The sequence below is a fragment of the Falco cherrug genome, chromosome 1, assembly GCF_023634085.1.
Source record: "Falco cherrug isolate bFalChe1 chromosome 1, bFalChe1.pri, whole genome shotgun sequence".
Classification (NCBI taxonomy): Eukaryota; Metazoa; Chordata; class Aves; order Falconiformes; family Falconidae; genus Falco; species Falco cherrug.
This window is the reverse complement of record NC_073697.1, coordinates 57336018-57357605: the sequence shown is the minus strand read 5'-3', so window position 1 is coordinate 57357605 and position 21588 is coordinate 57336018. Positions and strand designations below refer to the sequence as shown.

Below are 21588 nucleotides of genomic sequence, written 5' to 3'. Positions count from 1 at the left end.
TTCCGCCGCCGCGACCGGCACCCCCAGCCGCTCTCCCCGCGGAGGCGCCCCCCGGCAGGCAGCGGGCGGGTTTGACGCCCCGGCGGCCGCCCGGGGGGGGCTGCGGCGGCCGCCCTGAGCCTCGGGGCGGCCGGGAGGGGAGAGCGGGGCGGAGCGCGGGGCCGCGGGCGGGGCGGGGCGGCGGTGGGAGGGGGGGAGCGGCGGGGACCGGCGCCTGTTGCCCCGAGAGAGTTAACGGTGCGGGGAAAGTCGCCTCTCCTCCGCCCGTGCCGGGCGCCTGGCAACCGGGGCGCCGCGCATGTAGGGCCGCCGGGGGCTGCCGCCGCCGCCGCCCCCCCGCCGGGCCCCGCGACCCCCTCCCCGCCCCGGACAAGGCGTCTAAGGTGCCCAGGCGTGAAGTATGGCATGCAAAGATGGTTTCTGCCAAGGAGCCAGCCATCGCCATGTCCTCGGGTCTCTCCATCGCCCTCCTGCACTGCCTGTGCCTGGCGACGTGGTGAGTACCCCCGGCGGCGGCGGGGGGCCCGGGGCGGCCGGTCCCGCCGGTCCCGGTGCCGCTGCCCCCGCGGGTTCCCGGAGGCTCCGCTCACCCGTTCCCTCTTTGCCTCGTAGTCTCACCGGGCCGCCAGGGCAGAGCAAAAAAGAGGAGAAATTGTGGCCGGAGAATTTCACCAGCATCCTGAACAGCCTCCTGGATGGCTATGACAACCGGCTGCGACCGGGATTCGGGGGTACGGTAGCGGCGCGGTGCTGGCCGGGGGTGTGTGGGCACGCCGGGCAGGGCGGGGGGCGCAGCGCTCGCCGCTCGTACCCAGCGAAAACGTGTGTCCCCCAGCGTCGCATCCTCGCCCGGGGATCCGAGCCCTCGGGGAGGGAAGGGCCGGCAGCGAGCAGCGCCTGGCCCCGGGAGCTCGGGGGGCGCAGGGCAGCCCCGGCCGTGGGGACCCGCTGGGGCGGTCCCGGGCTCAGCCCCCGCTCCGCGGCTCTGTCCGCACCCGGCATCGGGCCGCGGCTCTTGCGCTGGGGAAAAGTGGGGAAAAAACACAACAGAAAAAAAAGCCCTGAAGCCGCTGTGCATTGGTTTGGTGAGGATGGAGGGATCTGTCTAACCTGCAGATTCTTCTGGTTCTTGGCAGTTTTTGACCCCGAAATGCCACGAATCGGGTCCTAATAGAAACAAGTGTACTTCTGCCAGCTGGAGAGGTCAGGGCTTTGGTGGTTCTGTGCCACTAGTTAGAGAAAAGCAGAGCTCAGGTGCCTGAGCACACCAGTTCTTTGCCACAGCTGCTCGAATTCCGGGTTTGATTATTAGAAGTGGTAGGCTTAATTGCTTTGCAGGAATTAGAAGTGCAGGAGTCTCCCGTTTGCCTTCACCTGTGCTCTGCCTGTGGAGCGTTTGTGCCCTGTTCTTGCCTCAGGCTGTTAAGATGCAGTTTTGTGCCGCCGAAGAAGCAGCCAGACTTGCTGCTCTTCGTTGGTTTTAATGTTACTGTGTAGGGACTTGGAATCACAAATCATTAGGATCCAGACAAAATAAAAGTTTATTTTGTAATCTGGAATGAAGATACTAAAAATGCAGATTTGGAAGTAAAAAAATAAATAAATTAAAAAGAAATGCTGCAGCCCTTATGATGCACAAAGCTATAATGAGCATTTTCTGGGCTGCTTCCTATAAGGATTGAATGAGATCCTTGCGTAGGTTTATGTTGCAAAATACTTTCTTCCTCCTCTGAAAGTACTTTCCCCATACACGTGATCCATCTACACTGACATGTATGCCAACACATTCCCCACATGCCACATACAGTGCTCACATGCATGGTCATGATTGTTAAAGGACAACACCTGGCATCATTGATCACTCCTTTATTAATTTGAGTGTGTGGAATAAATTAGGCCTTCTGTAAGTTAGCTTACGCATTAAGTGAGAAGGAAGCTAAATTTATTAGCACCCAGAGGAATCATTTGGAACGGGTAGCCTTTTGCAATTTAGTCTCTGCAGAGAGGTTACAGACACTTCTGCACGCGTACAAGAGATGTGCTATGTTTGGCATCATTTTAGGTTGAATGCCAACTAATTAGTCATCTAGCAAAGATGCTTTATGAGCATTATCAGATTTCCCAAATTAAACAAGTACTAAATATGTAATATGACATACATTTTATGTTGATTTTTATTTTAGTACTGTTGTCCTTTGCAGGACATTTTGCAAGAGTAGGTCTTTTTCCCCAGTAAGTGTGGCAGACTTTCAGCAAAATACTGTCAAGGAGAAAAAGCTCATTGTATCTCCTTGAACTTTCATTATGACAACAGTGAAGTAAATGATAGAGGGAGGAAAAAAACCTCTCAGATCTCAGCCCGAGGAAAACACTTCTGCGTGAATATTTCACCAAATGGGTATTACGTTGCTTCTTGCTTCTTCCTTATAACATCTGATCCACTCACCTTTGGGTTTTGAACTTCTGGGTGAAACATGGGGAAAAATACTTTTATTTTTGAAAACGATGCTTGCCTCCCTAGCTCCTTAAAGCAAAAGTTATCCTCACGTGATTTGACAAGGACAACTTTTTTTAAAAAAAACCAAACCAAACCAAAATCAGCCAAGGAAAGAAATTTCTGCAGTTGGTTGCATCTGACTTTTTGACATGACTCGGAGTAATAACTCTAGATTAGTTAGTAAAATATACACTATCCAGATCAATTTTTTCCTGGTATTTGGGGGCATTTTGCTGATAAATCCTTGATAAATGGGTCTTGCATCTTAAAAGTGGGTCACTCGCTTGGTGACAGCATAGCAAACAAGATATCGGAGGGGATGGGAATATTTAGAGATGGAAAGTAGAGTGTGTTTTGGTAATATGAAAACTGCATCACTTCCTGATGAACAGCAGAATATTTTTGTTTTAGTCTTGAAGCTGATTCACCATCTAGTTTTCACGTGGCTCAAAATGAAACGAAGGTTTTATTTTAAGAACAAAAGGCCGCACAGAGGTCTAACTGATGCTGATTTTAAACTTCAAATTAATGAAAACATTTCTAATTCTCGTGCAAATGATGTTTAAAATCAGACTTGAGGAGGTAGCCAAATTCTGAATTTTGCTGGCATCTTCCAGAGTTGCCACAAATAGCAATTCATGAAGATTTTCCACATGCAGAGCAAAGTAGAAAACATCAGATTTTGGAGAATTCCTAAAACTGGATCCAAATTCTCCACGCTATCATTAGCACAATTTTTTGGTGGCTATGGAGGAGAAGTTAAGCTCTCTAAACATGCTTACAAATGTGGAAGTAGTCCCCTGGGAGAGTTTTGAACCTCAGCGGAGTATATGGAAGCTTGTCTTGGTACTCCTTACACAGAAGCATGGCGTATGTTGAAGATTAAGAGAAGAATTAATTTCCCTGTGTCATTGGATTGACACCTTGGATTACAAACTGGCTTTATTAAATGGATTTGAAACCCTAAAAATTTGCTGTCACTTACTGAGCACTGTGAGGTTTGGTAATGTCAAAGGGTTTATGAAAAATGTTATTAAAGACCATTTAAGTGAAAGTTCCCATTAAGTTGGGGGAGGAATCTAAAGAATCAAGAGAGAGGCAAAGAGATTTCACCTAGAAATTTAATGAAGCAAAGCAGAATGGGCAGTTTTGTGTAGGAAAGAAAAAAAGAACCAAGTGCTGTCAGGAGGACTTTAAAATGCATGAGTTTTGAATTTCAGTAGAGGGAAGGTATTTGGGGACTAATGAATAAAGTAATGCTGTATGATGTTTGAAAATAGTGTGGTGGAAAGGAAGTCAGTTCCATTCCCTACAGTTTATGCTTCATTATATCGTTATCCTGGCTTTTAGAAGGCAGTTTGTGATGCACGTGGGTTTCTTGGTCAAAACCACTCTATAAGAACAGGGTGTTTACAGAAGCCACTTGTAGCATGTTTAATTAAAAGCATTATCTGCTGGAAAACTTCAAGAGTGTTGCCACAGTGCTATTTTGATTCAGCTGTAAAACACTGAAGCAAAAGCATTTCCATTTATACCCTGATTCTAGTTTTCATCTGCTTTTAAAAATTTTATGTATAGCACAAAGGAAAACTATGAAAGTTGCAAAAGCTGGATTTTCTCTGAAAATCCCCTTGGTTCTTTCTGTTATCTTTCTGCTGGTGATTAGTTTCAAAGCAACGGCAGAAGTCTAGAGACTTTTTAAAAGGAGCGTTATTTACTTGAAGTAAAAGGCTTGGGCCTGATTTGCTCTTTTAAACACTTGCATGGTTTCAGACTTCAGCTGAGCAACTCTTCACATAAATAAGGGCCTGCAAGATCTGATTTAAAGCTGTATTGAATTGTAACTTTAAAAAAATGTCATGATGTCTTTGAAACTTTCATGATGCAGTAACTCATCACACTTAAACCTGCACTTAGGGAAGTCAGAAGGAATGAAAGGACTGAAGCTGGTGAGGACAGCATCACTGTGTACTGCCCTGTATCTGCTAATTTTAGTGAGTTGTGCCTTTTAGAGAACATACCATCTCCAGTGCCTTGCTTTTAATTGCCAATTGTATGGCCGGACCAAAGAAAGGAGGTGGTGTGTGAATTGCCTCCTGCCCAAGGCTCAAGGCCTGACGGCAAAGCCCGCTGACGTCAGCTCTGAGCAAGCTGACAGTATCGCCCACAGCGTGTTACTGGCTCGTGGTGGTGCGGGTGCCCATCATTTGGTGAGAGCTGGAGTGCTCTCTCCTCCTGGGTTCTGTTTATTTGTGTGAGGCAGAGTTTGGCATGAGCTGCAAGTCTCGCCATCAGCTAGTGAGATGGCAATGGCTCTGTGGCGTTCTGTTTGGAAATTGCCAGGTGTACTGTCTCGTGAGTAGAAGGAATAGGACTGTGTTTATTCACTTTTCTTTTTCTTCGTCTTTTCATACTCTTTCTCATGAGTGCAGCTGAGTATTAGGTGGAATTACATGTGCTGGCCATCGTCTCCCCTAAGAAGGGTAGGAGCGGGCTTCTCTGCCCCTTCTAGGCTGTGGAATGTTCAGCTGATGAACAGTGTTTCTGAAGAGTTTCATTTCCTGTCAGTGCAGGAGGAGTGACTTTAGTCAGACGATAAACAGAATAAATTTGAAGAGCAAAGACAATTTTCTGTTTTTAGAGAGCAGAAAAATATCTACATGATTATCTGCTCTTATTAGGAAGTCATGTGTACCTTCAAGGTTCCCTTGCTCAGCATAATAGATACTGTAATTTATTTCTGTTTTTCAGATTGCAGATGGACTTGAAGCGAGCACTGTAAAGTGAAGCTGATAAGTTTTTTCAGACAGTTGTCCAGCCTTCCTCAGCTGGTGAGAGTAGATTACTCAAAGGCTTAACAGGATATGGTGTTAGATACCTGTAGTTGACTGGTTTGAATTTGGCCCAGGTTAGTAATGCTTGAAGTCATTACCATCTGTTCATTATTCTGTGACCTGTACAAAATTAGCTGATATTCTTAGTCCAGTTCTTAGTAGACAGGTGTCCACATCATGAAAACTGGCACCAGTATCAAGCTAGTTGGCTGTCTCAGCAGTAATTGTCTGCTGATGAACAGGCAAGGAAACAGTAATCTCCTTGTTTGTGGAGGTATGTTTTTTCCTTTTCAGGATTCACACATGCTGATCAACGAACATACGTAAAGACAAATCTCCTGTGTGCTGCTGCATTTTTTGTATTTCTCTTTTGGTAGAGAATATAGTCCACGTGTTGGAATTCCACATAAATTTTTTACAAATGCCCTACCTAGTTGTTCTGACTTCCTAACAGAAATCTGGCATATAGCAAGTGTTCTTTCTGGTAGAATGAAACAAGAGAATACACTTCATATGATGCCTTTTTTTCCTTCGCTTAAAAGATACCTTTAAAAACCCTATTCAGGCAGCAAGAATTTGGAAAGAGAAAGCACTAAATCTTTCACATGTAGTTATATTAAAAAAAATATAAATCTGTAGCAATTACTTTTTTTTTTCTTCTTTTTAGACATAGCTGTAGGAACTGATGCCATATAATTTCATGGAGCTTATGTATCCTGGGACTGATCTCATAATAGCAGCAATAACTGCACTTAGCATTTAAATTGTACTTTGTATGTTGAAACCTTTCTACAGACTTGTTTGCTGAAGTTCCCGGTTGGTTGCGTGACTCCTGATGGGAAAATTTGCAATATACAGAAAGCCTGTACAGGATTTGACTGTTTACATACAGTGGAGATCTCTGCAGTGACAGTTGCCTATGGAGACGCGGTGATAATGGAGCCCAAAGTCTTTCACTGGGAGCTGTGCTGCAGTTCAACCCATATGTTGGCATAAAATGCATGGGAGAGCTGTCTTAGGTTCCTCTTCACAGGGTTAGGGCCTGGCATCGCTTCTTCAGCCCACATGTAACATCTCTAACACCAAACTATTCTGGCTTTTTGCAGGGGTTGCTTTTCATCCTGCCTGAGCTTCTTTAGAGTATATTATCTTGCAAGCAGTGATTCAGACTTAGCTGTTCCCACTGCAGTGTGTAGGACTCTCCTCCTATTTCATTGACATAAAAATACACACCAGTATGTTATAAATAGTTCTTCAGCATTCCTGAAGATTTATGGTGGATAGATGCTTTCTGAACATCCATTGAGGGATAAGCCCAAATGGTCATATTTAAAGTTAATTGGCCTGCTTACAACTCGATGCATTTTATTGCCAGTAATAGAGTGTTAAGGATTCTAATAGGATCTTCTGCTTGCAGAGCCTGAGTTGATTAAGTGGTGCTACATGTTCATTTCAGAGGGCTCCTTAAATCACCAGTAAAAGTGGGCTAGGTGACTACAGATCACCTCCTCGTTGACAGGAATTCCCACGATTAATAATAGTTAAAAAAAAAAAAGCAGCATGACTCACTGTTTGCACCCCTGCTATTGTTGCCAGCTGGAGTTATCTTTTCTTCTAGGACGAGAACAAGGGATAGGTTTTGGTGTCACCATAGATACTCCTGGGTTGGCATTAATACCGGGATGTGCTAGAAAATCCAAGATTTGCTCTTAACAGTTGTGAACTGACAGTGTAGGTGGAAGATGTGGAGCACGACAGGGCTGCAATTGGAGAAAAAGCATTTGGGAGATAATCAGCTTCACTGTCCCTTGCTGCTGTCTTCAATCCTACCAAATATTTTAGTGTTTGACCAGGGTTTTGGATGCAGAGCAAGGATTTGCACATCAGTACTAGCTGGGTAACTGTTACGATGCCTGAAATGTTTCTAGATCCTCATTCACCTGCCATTTACTAGTGGCCTAAAATGTGATTTTAACATGTGTTTTGTCAATGTACTGATACTATGTTGGGCAAGCAACCAAAAGTAAACTTTAAGCCTTATTTTGTGGCCTCATTATTATCTGGGAGTTTTTACTTCCTTTTTTCTCATGGGTCCTACTAATAAATAAAGGCTGAGAGCAAAACAGCAGTTGCTGGAGAGTGAACTCAAGCTCGTTTTAGCCCTGTGCTGCTGCTATAGGATTTCTCATAGCATTAAATCATAGGCTTCCTGGTTTGGAGATTAGCTTTTTGATCTCAGCTTTCCTCTTCTTTCTGAGAAGCTCAAAAAAAACCCCCAAACCCAACAAACTTGCAAAAAGCCTCTGACACTTATTGCCCATGCTTCTGTAATCATTTAATAAAACAAAAGGGTTCGATGCCTGAGGAGAAGCAGCTCATGCCTGTGGGGAAGAATCTGTCCCTTTGCTCAATGTGTAATGATTATAAAATTACAGTGTTCTGTGAGCTAAAGAAAAGAAGATATCGCCAGAGGAAAACAGTTGAAGGTTTAGGTTTTTTTTTTTGTTGTTTTGTTTTTGTTTTTTTTTTTTAAGGTATATTCCTATTTAATTTCTTAGAACTTAACAAATAAAGCAGTTCCTGAAAGGGATTTGGGAACCTGAGTGCAATATTCGCTATTCTGTTACTACTGAGGAACAGAGACTAATACCTGCATTTTCTTATTAGAGGTATATGGGGAAAATGATGTTTTCATTTCTATGAAACTTTGATTCCAGAAATATTTCAAGTTCAGGTGAAATAAATATTTATATATTTAAACCAACACTAGATCAGTTTTGGTCTTGTGATTATGGGAGGTCAGATATGATTGTATCTCTTCTATTTCCATGTACAAATATGATTGGGTTTTTCTCTCTTGTTTTCTAACGCTGCAGATGAATGTCTTCACTTCCAGTGTCTTGACAGCTCTAGTATGAGTTTTTCCAATCTCTTGGAGCATTTCTGTTCTCCAGAAATGATTATTTTCAGGAAATGCCATTTGCTGTGTTGTCAGTAAAACGAGTGGTCTAACCACTCATGGGTTTCCCTGACCTAATGAACACTTTGCTATTTGTTGAAAGGGGAGCAGCTTCCATTTGACATATTTAGAGAAAAACCCATTGCAAAATAAACATCATGGTATGAAAGTATGTTATCTGGAACTTGGGATTTTCTTCTTAAAACCTCTTCAAGACAGACGTGCCAAACTATCCAACTTTCCAGGGACTGCTGAGCTACCAACTGTTCTAGGGTGAATTTTCTTTAGATTTTATCTCAAAAAAATGTCCTTCTGTGAAACTGTTAACTTCCAGCAAAGTCGGTTTTTTGACATTTAGCCGAAAAATTCTTAGCTGTTCTTCTCTACATAACTTGCAAACTGTTTAGTGAAATAATTTTACATGGTTTTATTTTACTTTTTGTTCACAGTTTGACACTTGTTCTAGATGCAAGAAATATAGGTTCCCTGTTTTCCAGTTACTTACTTCTTTTTCTCCTTTTAACATTTGATTCAAAGTGACATCTGTGAACAGCGAATTTTTTTTTAATTTTATTTTTTCTTTCCAAGAGGGACATATTCTGCTGCTAACAATCTTAAGTTATTCCTCCTTTAATTTTTAGATTGCAAATACTGTGATAAAGCCTGAATTAATGGACTCGAGCCACTTACCCTCTATAAATTTGAGTTGTACGGATTTAGAATCTTTCGTTGTGAATTTGTAGATCGTACATTTTTTGCAAACAGATACAGTTTGGTGAGACCATCAGTAGATATTTTTTTAACTTATTTTTAAAAAAATGTATGATGTGAGTTAATTACCTGAATAAAATTGTTAGCTAATGCTTTGAGCACAGAATCTTCGTAGTAACTGGTAATGATTAGCAGCTTTCTACCCTTTTACACTGGCAACAGACCTAAATCCCAGTGAAATTAGTTAGTGCATGTGTTCTTTACTTAAGGGGAACTGTAGGATGTGCTGTAGAGTGAATGCCCGTCTGAGATTTCAAGGTGTTTTGTCCTGTGGTAAAGGACATACATGAAAATGAAGCTGCTTTCTGGGGTGGTTGCTGTGCCATACCCAGCTGTGAGAGCGCAAGACCTCTGCTCAGTGTACTGTTTTTAAGTGTCCTACATATCGCCAGTTCTTTCGAGACAGGCTTTGTAGTAGCACATACACCTAGGTTCAGACCCTAAAAAATGTTCAAATATCCAACTTTGACTTTTTGGTTATTAGTATTAAAGCACTTAGGTACATCTCAGGATGCGGGTGCAGTTCTTGATCCTGCAGTACTAAATTGCCCAGTGCATGGCATGCTGATATCTGTAGTCCAGTTATTACCAGTAGGACTGAATGTTAGTAATAAATGCCTTGAGGAATGTGGATTTCCTGAATTTGGTGCTTGTTGTTAATTAGCATGGTGTTTTCAGTGAGCCTTTTAATTTTTTGACATCTGTTTTCTTATCCGTTGAGTCAACATTGGTTTTCTGAATGGGGATTTACATGGAAATGCTGCTTTTGATTTATTTATGTGGTAAAGGTAATTGAGCACTGCTTGTTATTAGAGACTTATCTGAAATGACCTGTGTTTTCATTTTGCTGTTGCTCGTCCACAGAACCTTCAAAGCGATAACTGTTCACGTGCCAGGATCGTTTATGGGAATTGTTGACCTGCAAAATTCAAATTTTCTTGCTCACTTCCTTTTCATACATTAGGTCCTGTTACTGAAGTCAAAACAGATATATATGTCACCAGTTTCGGACCTGTTTCTGATGTAGAAATGGTATGTATTTCTGGGATTAAAATGCCATTTCCTTGTTCTGAGAAACCATTAACTGCAGTGAGGAGTGGATGCTTCATCTGTACTGTTCTGTCAATCATGCAAAGTAGGCAAGATTAGTAACAGCTTAATTTACAGGTTATAATTAGATACATCAGGCCTGATTCTGGTCACACTTTCACTGGTTTTTTTGGCTGACTTTAGGAATTCACTTTGCGAGATTTAAAACAGACTTTCATGGTATAGAGGCAGAATAAGGTCTTGCAGGGAGTGTCTAAGTCAGTCTACTGTGGGGAAAACATCTAATTATCTTTGCAATTGCTTTTCCTTTCTGAAACTTGTGTTATTCTCAGGTGAATAATCATGACATCATTTCACAAATACTTGTTGATGTTTTCATTTCAGATGAATGCCCTTTGCTGATCTTTGTGCCCCTTTTAGCATCACTTTCAGCAAATGTTTGATTGATAAGAGTTTTCATAAATGTCTGCAGAAATTGAATGTCAGTGTGACATGCATGAAATGGTCACAGGAGAGAAATGTTACATTTGCATGTACTGTTATTTGTGCCTGAATGGCATCTGCATTCATTTGAGATCAAATCCAGTAAAACTCTCATCAGCTTCTGTAATCCAGCGGTATACCCTTAAACTATGCCATAGTTTCTCTTTTTAAAAAATAGCCCAGAAATCCTATGGAAGCAACACAACCATACATGCTGAAGTGAACTTCTTTAAGGGAAAGGCAGTTTCAGGGCAGTAACTTCCTTCCCATACAGTGCTGTCGTGTGCTTTGTGGTGTACCTGATTTGGTTCTATCATGTGGAAAGGTATGTGACAGCAAGGTCTTTTTTCAAGGGCTACATTCATGGCAGCAATCTTGAGTTGAAATGCATTGTACTCCTTCAGTGGCTGTCCTGTGCAGTATGATGTTGTTCGGTGAGACAAGGCGTACAAGAAGATGGTCCCAAGGAAGTTTACTAATGTGTGCCTCAAATCTAAAATGAGGGCTGCGTGGCATCTGTAAGGGTTCATTGAAGCGTTTGGACAAGGTGCCACATGGGAAATTACTAGTTATATTGGAGAAGGCAGGAGTGAGAACATAGACTGAAGGTAGGTAAGAAACTGGCCAAAGAAGAGTTTACGGCAGATGTTTCCCCTTTCATCACTAGAGATCAGTTAGGAGGCTATTCAGGGATCCAAGAATTGTTTTTGGAATAATTTTTAGTTAATGTATCCATTAATGACCTAATATAATCTGAATGTGGATGCACTCTAAAACTTGCTGAAACAGCCAGGTGTGATACAGTCTCAGTACAGGGGATGACCAGAATGCTCTTTTAGACCTGGGCTACTTTGGTGCCCAGTGTAATGAAAACGGTTGAAATCGTCTATTACAAAATCTGTCAGTAGAAGCTGGTAACAGAAACTGCTACTTGTGAGCTATGAAGTCACCAGCAAGAAATGACACTAGAAAAGAGACTTTTCATAGATTGATTAGAAACCACAGCGGAGGGTGCAGCCATGGAAAAGAAGATTCTCAAAAAAAGCCGAAGATGCATTACACTAGCGAACATACCTCCTTGCCAAGGTGAATAGATACGGGCATACAAGTCGTTTCAATGGTAATATTACGCACAAGAGTTTGAAGTGAGAAGACATTGTTTCGCTTAATAACAAAATCACAACTGTGACTTAAAGCTTTTTGTGTTACCTTTTTAAATGCCATGTGATGCTTTTTGTGTGAAATGCTTTAGCTTCCTGAGATAAGTGCATGCCTTCACCCACTCATTCACATAGGGTTTCTCATGATGTGCCTGTGTCTGCAGTTCTGCAGTTGTTGTTTGCATGTTTTCTTTGGAGCATCTGAATGGCTTTTCTGAGGAAGTTAATGGGATAGTTACGTAGTTAATAACAAATGTGTATATATATAAGACTGTATATAATGTATTATCTGTGTTTTGTGGGCCTGGGAAAGGAAATAATTAGCTTTCTTCAGTTAAAAGCTTTCTTTCCATGAGTTGAAATTAATTTTTCCTTCCTTACTTTAAAGTGTAAGTAATCATTTGTCCTGGTATTTTTAATTTAGCCAGCAGCAGAAAACCCATGGCTATCTTTTCCTTGAAAATCTGTTGACACTTATTGCCAGAGATTGTTTTGTTTCCAGTTACATGCTTGACTACAAATTCAGTTGCCTGCTTCCTGCAACCTAATTAGATTAATTATTCCTTAATGATTAAATATGTGTAGCAATTTATTGGTATGACTAATGTGGGAAATTAAGCTATTAAGAAGTACACAACATGCTTTAATTGGTGGAGAGATGTTTGTGTAGTGGACTTAGCATTTTCTTTAGCACTGATTTCTTTGCTCCCGAGGAATTTCTTTTTTTACAAGAAATCTTTACACATGAAAATGTGATCTCTGTTTTTCTGCAATTTAATACAGGAATATACGATGGATGTCTTCTTCCGTCAGACATGGGTAGACAAAAGATTAAAATATGATGGCCCTATTGAAATTTTAAGACTTAACAACTTGATGGTTTCGAAGGTGTGGACTCCTGACACTTTCTTCAGGAATGGGAAAAAGTCTGTTGCACATAATATGACAGCCCCAAATAAACTCTTCAGAATAATGAGAAATGGCACCATCCTGTACACAATGAGGTATCTGTTGTGTTTGTTTGGCTTCTTACAATTACTGTATGCAAAAGTTATACTGCCTAGACAAAATGGCAACCAGAGACTATTTAATTTGTTCCATTATAGGCTTACAATAAGTGCAGAGTGTCCCATGAGATTAGTGGATTTTCCCATGGATGGTCATGCTTGTCCTCTCAAATTTGGGAGTTGTAAGTTGCAATTATGAAATTTCTTGTAACTACAGAATTTAAGTAGTAGAAGTAGATTTTGAGCAATTACTAAACTTTTTGAATACTAGTCTTGATACACAATCCTTATGCAGACAAAACTCCTGTTAAGTTTCTTGGGAATTTTACTTAGTGCCTCAAAAATTAAACCCAGTCAGAGAATTGAAAAGCGGGAGGTGATTCAGCTGTTATGTTAAACCCGTCTATTCTGGCTACACAGTTGCTTGAAATACGTAGTTTTTCTTGGTTCTTAGGGAGGAATTGGATACTCAGTGAAGTGAGAGATTCTCCGGAGAAGACAAGGAGGGTGGGATCCACCTCAACTTACAACGGCCAGGTAAAAGGCACTGAGGGGAGGTGCAGGTTATTTGACTTTCTCTACAGTTAGTTGAGGCACACCGATGTCCTAAGATAGACGTGTAGGTCATGTGCAGAGATTTGATCTTTAGTTCTATCTGTCCATCTCCTGGCCTGTAATTGGAGCCTGCATGGCAAGTTTAGACTAGATAAATGATTTTGGGACTGGTGAGAGGGATCTTAGTGCAGGTCACTTTCTGCTTTGAAGTCGGACATTGATGTTTGGATCACCTCCAAACTCTGGCTAGAAGGAACGTTTTGGGATGTACTGCATAGCAGCTGGGGGAGGTAGTTATGATTCCCCAATTTGAATCCACAGCAGAGACTTCTGAGACTGCCTGGGGATGGTTGGTGCACTCCAGTAACTATCCTGTCACTCTGCTAAGCCTCCTTGGTCACTGACCTCTCTGCTTTACACGATGTAGTCAGTGGCTGGACTTCAATCCGTGAAGGAAACTTCAACCCAGAGCTCTGAAGTTAGAAGTGGCTGGAAGCTCCTCATAGTCTTTCCTTGGCATCAATTTAGCTTATACAGCTGAGTAGTCAACCAAAAGGGGGATATTTAAGACACTGCTCTGCAAAGGCTCTTCATCCCTGTTACGGCGAGATTGGAGACCAGGTGCTGTCAGATTTGGCTTCGGTATCAGCAGTAGGATAGAGGAGCTTCACTAATGGGGGCTTCTCCACAGGCATATTTCTTCAGGCAGAATCACCAGACAGCAGAAATTGCGCTTGATGCTAATCTGGTAATTTCCTTAGTGAAACTGGAAATCAGATGTAGCCATTTCAAATGAGAGACTGATTTAATTTAATTTTAACAGGAGTTTGGGCTGTGTAGGGATTGAATGCTAGCCCTAAGTTATGTCTTTTGTATTAAATGTAAAATGTTTCTTTGGGTGTGCTTATTTTGGGGCTATTGTGATTTTTTTAATGACCTCTGGTTTCTGGCAGATATTGTAAACATAAGTTTAAAATGTTACAGTTTTTAGTATACTATAGTTTTTAGTATGATCATTATTTTCTGTAAAGAAATGTGCACCCAGTCTCCAAAATCTATCCTCCTCCTACATGCTCTTTTTTATATATTAGTATATTTTAATGATAAAATTGTAGATGGAAATTTCTAAAATAATTTAAAGATAAACTTTACGTGCCCATTAAAGGCTGATCCAGCAAGAACTCGTGTTTAGACTTCACATTCAAATGTGAATTTGTGTGTGACCTTAGCTGCTATTTATTCTCATCTGAGGGTGGCTTTTGGGGGTAACATAACATGAAGGGTATCTTTGAATCTCGTTAGTGTGAGTTTTGCTGCTTGGTTTCAGTAGGTTTGGATTGGGCTCTTAGTCTAAGATGTGAGACATTTCCTATTTATGCAAACTGATGCTGTGTTGTAGATGCTTATCCAAAGAGTGAAATGATTTATACCTGGACGAAAGGACCTGAGAAGTCAGTGGAAGTTCCTGAGGAGTCTTCCAGTTTAGTTCAGTATGACCTGCTTGGGCATACAGTATCCACTGAAACCATTAAATCTATTACAGGTAGGAAACTTGTCAGTAAAAATCAACTTGAGGTAAAAATAACCCTGTAATGTTGCCCAAGGCTTTTTTCTTTCCTTCCTGTAAGGTATTGTACTGAGTGTCATAGGGTATATATTGAGGGCTGAGATCATAAATCTGAATTAGGTTTCTGTCCCTCAGATTTACATTTGCAGATTCATTACAGTAGATTGCGACAGTCTTTCAGAAAGCTAGAATGAGATCATTACTCCAAGGGACAAAATGAGCATTTAATCACTGTTTAAAATTCAGTTTGAAGAGTCAAGAGGATGCCTGGGTGAGGAAGTAATTTCTCAGCACTGTATCCACATTACGTGCAAAAGACTTCCTTTGTTTGGTGGTGCAAACAGCTCGGGATAGAAGTACAGCATACAGAATGGGTTATTAAAGCCATAAAACCCTTCTAGTCAGATAAGGATAGGCACAAATGCATTAGTCACAATAGATACTTTTGCTGATTTGTGCTGCAAGAAATAAGGCAAATGGCAACTACAGGCATCTGAAATGAGTGAAGTATCACTGATGAGCAGTGTGGTGATAAACAAGCATATTCCCAAAATATTTTTTAAAATTTGGAAATGTTTTCTAAGCATCAGCAAGTTTGGGTGTTGCGAGATGGTCAAAATGAAACAGATAAAGCAAATATATTTGATGTGTTGCTCTATGGGTATTTTTCTCAAAGAAAATAGAACAGCATTTTGCAATACACAAGAAATATACTTCTTGGCATATTGATTATTATGAGTTAACAACAGTATCTCCTTACTGTCCTCAAAATGCTCATTCTGTAGTGCTTTATTCAGACAGTTTATTCGGTTTATAGTCAAACTGCATTATTTTGTTGTTGTTTAGTATGAACTATAAGGTTTTGGATAAACTTAGAATATTTTTAATTCTTGTTGATGATTTTTGCATTTGCTTCATTATCATAGTGGTGCTGACATACAAACCTAGTAAAAAGCTTGAGATGCTTCCATAACATTTAATGCGCATCATTGTGGTTACTGTTTTATTTGACAAGTAGGTACCACAATGTTATGGGTGCTATAGTAGGTAGATAGCTTGTGTCGTGGGACTCCTTTCTTCAACAGCTTCCAAAAGAATTTTTAACATTGTACTTAGTGTAAAATGTAGTCCAGTATTAGCTATACTTTTATAGTATTTTTGATACCAGCTTCTGAGTGGCACTGTAAGAACCTACTGCTTCCAGGATTTTTTGTTTAAAACATTCATTCTTGTCTCTAAGGAACATATCTTTCTACACACATTAGGTGGTATGGATAGCATCATCTTAAACAATCCTAGTCTGAGGCTGATACTCTGAAACAGTTATTCTGCAACACAAGTTTTATGCACAGTCAGAAAGGTATTTTCTTTCTTTTTTTTTTTTTTTTTTTTTTTTTTTAGGTGAATATATTGTTATGACAGTTTACTTCCACCTCAGACGGAAAATGGGTTATTTTATGATTCAGACCTATATCCCTTGCATTATGACCGTGATCCTTTCTCAAGTTTCATTTTGGATAAATAAGGAATCCGTTCCAGCTAGAACTGTGTTTGGTAATTATTTCTTTTCTACTTTTTCTCATACTTCCTCCTTTAATACCTTTCACTAGAGTAGCCCTTTCTAGTGCATTGGGGTATGCTGCCTCCATACTTGTGCAGAAACAAGGGAGTGATATAAATGCAGAGGAATTTTTGCTGTCAACGTATGAAAAATATTGTTATGGGAATACGAAGAGATATTGGAATATATAACGTGAAGGGTGGCATGGTTGCCTGTGGCAAATAGCTGTACATCTCTGGGGATCCTCCACGCTTGGGGGAGCAAACTGGGAAGACCTGGCTCTGAGTAATACAGTCAGGTCCTTAGTCTACATCCAGAGCAGTTTGATCCTTCAGTGGACGGTAGTGTAAGTACTTGGACTCATACCTCCTAAGAAACTTCTAAAATTAATTGAGTGTGCAAGATGTACAGATGTTTTCTTAGGGGTTGTCTGTGTCATCAGTGGAAGCTTGCTATGAGTAAGGCTTAGATTCTGTTTATAAACTCGTGTTTAGTGCTCTTCTTTCCACCATTGCCATTATGAATTCAAAAAGCAAAATGATCTCAAGATATTAAAATTGCCCTCATCAAAGTACAGTTTGAATGAGAGACTACAGTGAACTCTGAAAATAAAAACCAAAAAAGCTTCTATGGAAGACAAAGCATAAGAAATTAAATGGAAATACAGTTCCTAACAAAGAAGTAGGATAAAAACATTTTTAAAGGTAGTCTTTATAGAGCAATGTCTTGACTTCATAGTGTAGTCTAAAGCAAGACTAATCAGGAAGAGAATTTTTTACAAAAAGCCTTTCAAAAGATAGGCAGATGCTGGCAAGAGTGATAGGAATTAATGTTTCTACATGACAGCCCATTCAAACATGTAAGTGGAGTCAGAACACTGTTTTGTATCACAGATTAGGCAAGGTTAATGATTAGTTACAGGAGAAACAACCGGTAAATCTAATAAGAGCCCCACTAGCTCTCAACTCAAGCATTACATTAGGCAAATTAAGTGTATCACTTCAAATGCCTTTGCAGTGATGTTAAATAATGGTACCTTTTTTTTTTTTTTTTTTTCAAAGAGTATTGCCATGAACTGAAAAGTTAGGATCTGTATTTACAGACAAAATGTGATAATTGAAAATGTACAAATTACAGAGCAATAGATGTAATATAGTCAATATAGCCATATGTGAAACTGGAAACAAATAATAATAATAATAATACATTTTGGACATCTGCTAAGTACAGCTATGTTTCTAAAATGCCTTTGAAAGCAAATGACTTAAAGTATGGCTAAAAGTATATTTTTTTTTAGTTTTCTGAAAAACTCCAGCAGGGACCCCGTTTTCTAAAGTTTTTCATAAAAGACAAAAAGAGGTAGGCAAGACCAGCTTTCTAGAGGAACTGTCAGAAGAGGCTAACCAAAAGATCTTTCCATTGGATATTGCATGATTAGGGAGATCTTGGCAAAGGTAACAGAGGAAGAATACACAAGGAACAAAGGTAAATTAGGTCATGAAAGTGTCAGGCACCTGAATCTGGTGATTGTGGGGGACTGGTGTTTCTTAGAGGAAAGACAGCAGTAATTTTAAAACAGGTTTTTAGCATATATTTTTATATTAAAATACTCTTAATATATTTTTATATGGTTATGTGCATTTCTAATCAGAAGCTTGCAAGCATTTAGCTCTGGATAATTAAAGTTCATGTGTATATATAATATTTTTTCACCAGAACTTAATTCCCTACCCTGTAAATCCTTATGACATGTATCCAAGTGCAGTTGCAATGGCAACTGCAAGTGTCCCAGAAGAATAATTTAATAGAGGGAAATCTGATAAAGACTATGGCAGTAGACTATCATACTGTCATGGCCTCCCCTCTCCTCCTCGTATTTGAGGAATAGTTGATCATTCAAGTCACTTCACCCTATTCTTACATCTGTTAAGCAAAAGTCTTTGGAAAGACAATTCAGACAAGCTATTTGCTTGAAGTGGACAAAGGTAGGATCAGGAAGGATAGGGCTAAGCAGGGATGGGTCTCTTCTAGGGAAAAAAATTTCCCATAATTTATTTATTTTTTCCTCAGATTTAAACATTTTCAGTGGTGTGTTTTTCAATGCCTTCCTACTGAAGAAGGTTTTGTGAGCTGGCATCTGTGGTTTTTTATCCTGCTGAGTTTGCTCTGAGATACTCTTTATGCATTCATGATCTGGCTATTACTCTTTTTTTCTTCTTTAATAGGAAGGACTGGTTTCATTGTGCCCCATTCTCTGTGTGGCAGTGTCTAGGTGAAGCTTTTTCATACCAGATTACCCAGATGGAATACCACCATTTAGGGAATAGGGGATGTGAGGATCTGGTTGGAAAACATTCTCTTAATTTCTGAATTCTTCTGAGCATATACATTTCATCTTGAATTAAAATGGGTACAGTGTTTTCTTCATAAGAGTAAAGACCTCTTCATTTGTAGTCAGTCTTCCTGGAGGTTATCATGGTAGGATTTATGCAGTGTTCACTATATACTTGGTATTTTACATTTGTATGATATGGGATGTTTTGGATGAAAAAGGGGAAAAAAAAGAAGACCCCATACCTTGGTTTTATACACCATGTATTTGTGTTTGAAATACTACCATGTAGTGGTCATATTTTGAGTTCAGTGTTCATGCTTGTACACTTTAATTAAAAAGTTGTTCTTTCTGAAGATGAAGTTCTAATTAAATTTCATCGGTTGACTAGTAGCAGAAGGGTTTAAAAGAGAAGGTAAGGGTTTCTTAATTAACAGAATTGTTAACATAATATTCTAGATTTCCTTAGCACCAAAATAATTTGCCATGACTTAATGGCACCTAGACTACGAGTGGGATCAGGGAAACAGACACAGACTAATAGATGGCATTCTGAGCACATTACAGGAAAAATCATGTTTTTGTTGCAGTCTGAGGAGCACTCCCCTGTTTAACAAATTATGTTCAAGTGTTTAGAAAATAACTTGTAAGGAATTCTGTGAAATTGACATGTGGAAGCCTTCATTTCATATGCTTTTAATTTTCTTCATGTGAACTGTAGATAAACTGCTGAAGTTGTAGCTTTCCATGCCTCCTTTAAAAACTGGTTAACTATTTTGTGTGCATAGGTGCTCACAGGTATATAGTGGTTGTCATGACTTAAATCTAATGCACTATTCACAAGGAGCAGAAGACGACTCTTAAGTGATTTAATGTTCTTTGTTTGAAGCTGCTTGCCTCTTCTCACTTTGTTTTACTCTGATTCAGCAGTGCTTTTGCTTTATTTCTTTGAAGGAATAACCACAGTGTTGACAATGACGACACTGAGCATCAGTGCAAGACACTCACTGCCCAAAGTATCCTATGCTACTGCCATGGACTGGTTCATAGCGGTCTGCTTTGCCTTTGTCTTCTCTGCTCTTATTGAGTTTGCTGCTGTCAACTATTTTACTAATATTCAAGCGGAAAAAGCCAAAAGGAAGACGGTAAAATCCCTTCTTGAATTTCCAGTTGCTCCAGTACAAAGAGAAAGAAGTACGGAAGAGACACTCTCGGTATGTTTTCAGCTTATGCAAATATCTTCTGTCTTTTTTGTAGTGTTTCTTGGTAAAAACAGGCCTCTAACTTCCTCCCTGCTTCCCTCTGATGTAATGATACAGTGTAAATTAGCCTAATGCTACACTATATTCAATGAGAAAAACCTGTATAACATTATTTAATTCTTACATTATTGGATTAACTCAGGGGAGAGAAGGAGGTTGTGTCCATCCATACCTGCAGTCTCTTCCCTATTTAGTTGTGTTTTGGTGAAGGTCAGTTAGGGTGGGTGTCTTTAGGAAACTTTCCCTTTGCATGTTGATTCTGATAGGACTGATTATATAGACGAAGATATTACAGATTATGAGGGCAGCATGTTATCTTTGGCTGATGTCTTTAATGAATTAAAATAAGTTAAAGTATTGCAGCTGTACCTTGGAGCACTTCCCTAGATATCACATTTCTCCTTTCATTGCATGTATTGCTCTCTAGAGTTTTCTTTCTTCATCAGTTACAGTTTCTGGAATTTTTGAAGAATGCTGGATGAAACTTGTGTCCACCATAGGTTTCGTTTTATGTAATTAGCCTGCCTTTGCACAGGAGCTTGCCTCAACTCCTGAAAAGGTTGTGGGGCTCTGTTTAACAAAATGTTTTGCAGCTTTCATAGTGCTTTGGGTTGCATGTGACTTGTGTGGCAGCTATTTTAGCATGAGGTCTAGTTCATAAAGGCTTGATCCAGGGGTCCTCAAACGTTTTAACCAGGGGGCCGGCGCACGGATGCAGTGGCAGGCAGCCATCTGCGGCTGCTTGGTTCCCTCCCCAACCCCCGGCGGGGGGTGGGTGGGGGGGGTCTCTAAATACCGGGGGCCCGATTGAGGACCCTGGGGGGCTGTATCTGGCCTGCAGGCCGTAGTTTGAGGACCCCTGGGCCTTGATCTCATTTTCAGTTGAGCTCACCAGTGATTCTCCTTTCCTCCCTTTTCCCATTCCCATATGCTAACAGAATCGTTGCAGCACTTGCACCGGCCATGCAGGAGGCCAGTAATTCCCACCCATGGCTGACTCTTGGCAGCACCACTCAAGAAGTGAGATGCTGACAGCAGCGTTGTAATTTACTCTTCCTGTCAGACTGATTTTGTAATTTCCTTTGGCTGAGCCATGATTGAGGCACCGCTGTTTTAGGCTAACTCTTGGTAATTTTGTCTTCTGTCTCTTTTCACATCTCATTTGTCTCCTTCCCTATTCATCTGCTCTTTTTTGCCTTACCACCCCTTCCATTTGCTATTGCTGTTCAGCTGCTGTCCACCCACTTCCATTTTTCTTCCTCCTCTTTGCTGTCTTACAGTAGGTTGTTACTGTTTCCAGTCTCCTGGCTGTGGTGTTCTGTTAGCTCCTGTTTCTCTTTAAAAGGATGGATGTGCTCCTGAAGAGTTTGTTACTTGTCACTCTGTTGGCTGCTAGTAAGAGGTGGGAACAAGAAGAAGTATGTTTGTAGTAACATGTAGTTCACCTTGTGCATAAGGGCATTAGTGCCATTAGTTTATGCTGAGCTTCCTGGTTGTACAGTGTGCAGTTTAGTATAGTGTCTCGGGCACTCCTGAGGAATGTTACTGCT

General features: G+C 40.4%; 1 protein-coding gene across 2 annotated transcripts in view; it reads left to right on the top strand.

Annotated features, from left to right (window-relative positions):
- Positions 1 to 226: 226 nt before the first annotated feature.
- The window catches only part of GABRA4 (gamma-aminobutyric acid type A receptor subunit alpha4), a 45563-nt gene continuing 24201 nt past the window's right edge, over positions 227 to 21588 (top strand). For both annotated transcript variants that reach the window (XM_055700919.1, XM_055700920.1), the window contains exons 1-8: positions 227 to 496; positions 613 to 731; positions 10026 to 10093; positions 12538 to 12758; positions 12861 to 12943; positions 14716 to 14859; positions 16285 to 16437; positions 19731 to 19990. In XM_055700919.1, the coding sequence (XP_055556894.1) occupies positions 414 to 496; positions 613 to 731; positions 10026 to 10093; positions 12538 to 12758; positions 12861 to 12943; positions 14716 to 14859; positions 16285 to 16437; positions 19731 to 19990 (1131 nt within the window). In that variant the 5' untranslated portion in view covers positions 227 to 413. The remainder of the gene's footprint in view (positions 497 to 612; positions 732 to 10025; positions 10094 to 12537; positions 12759 to 12860; positions 12944 to 14715; positions 14860 to 16284; positions 16438 to 19730; positions 19991 to 21588) is intronic.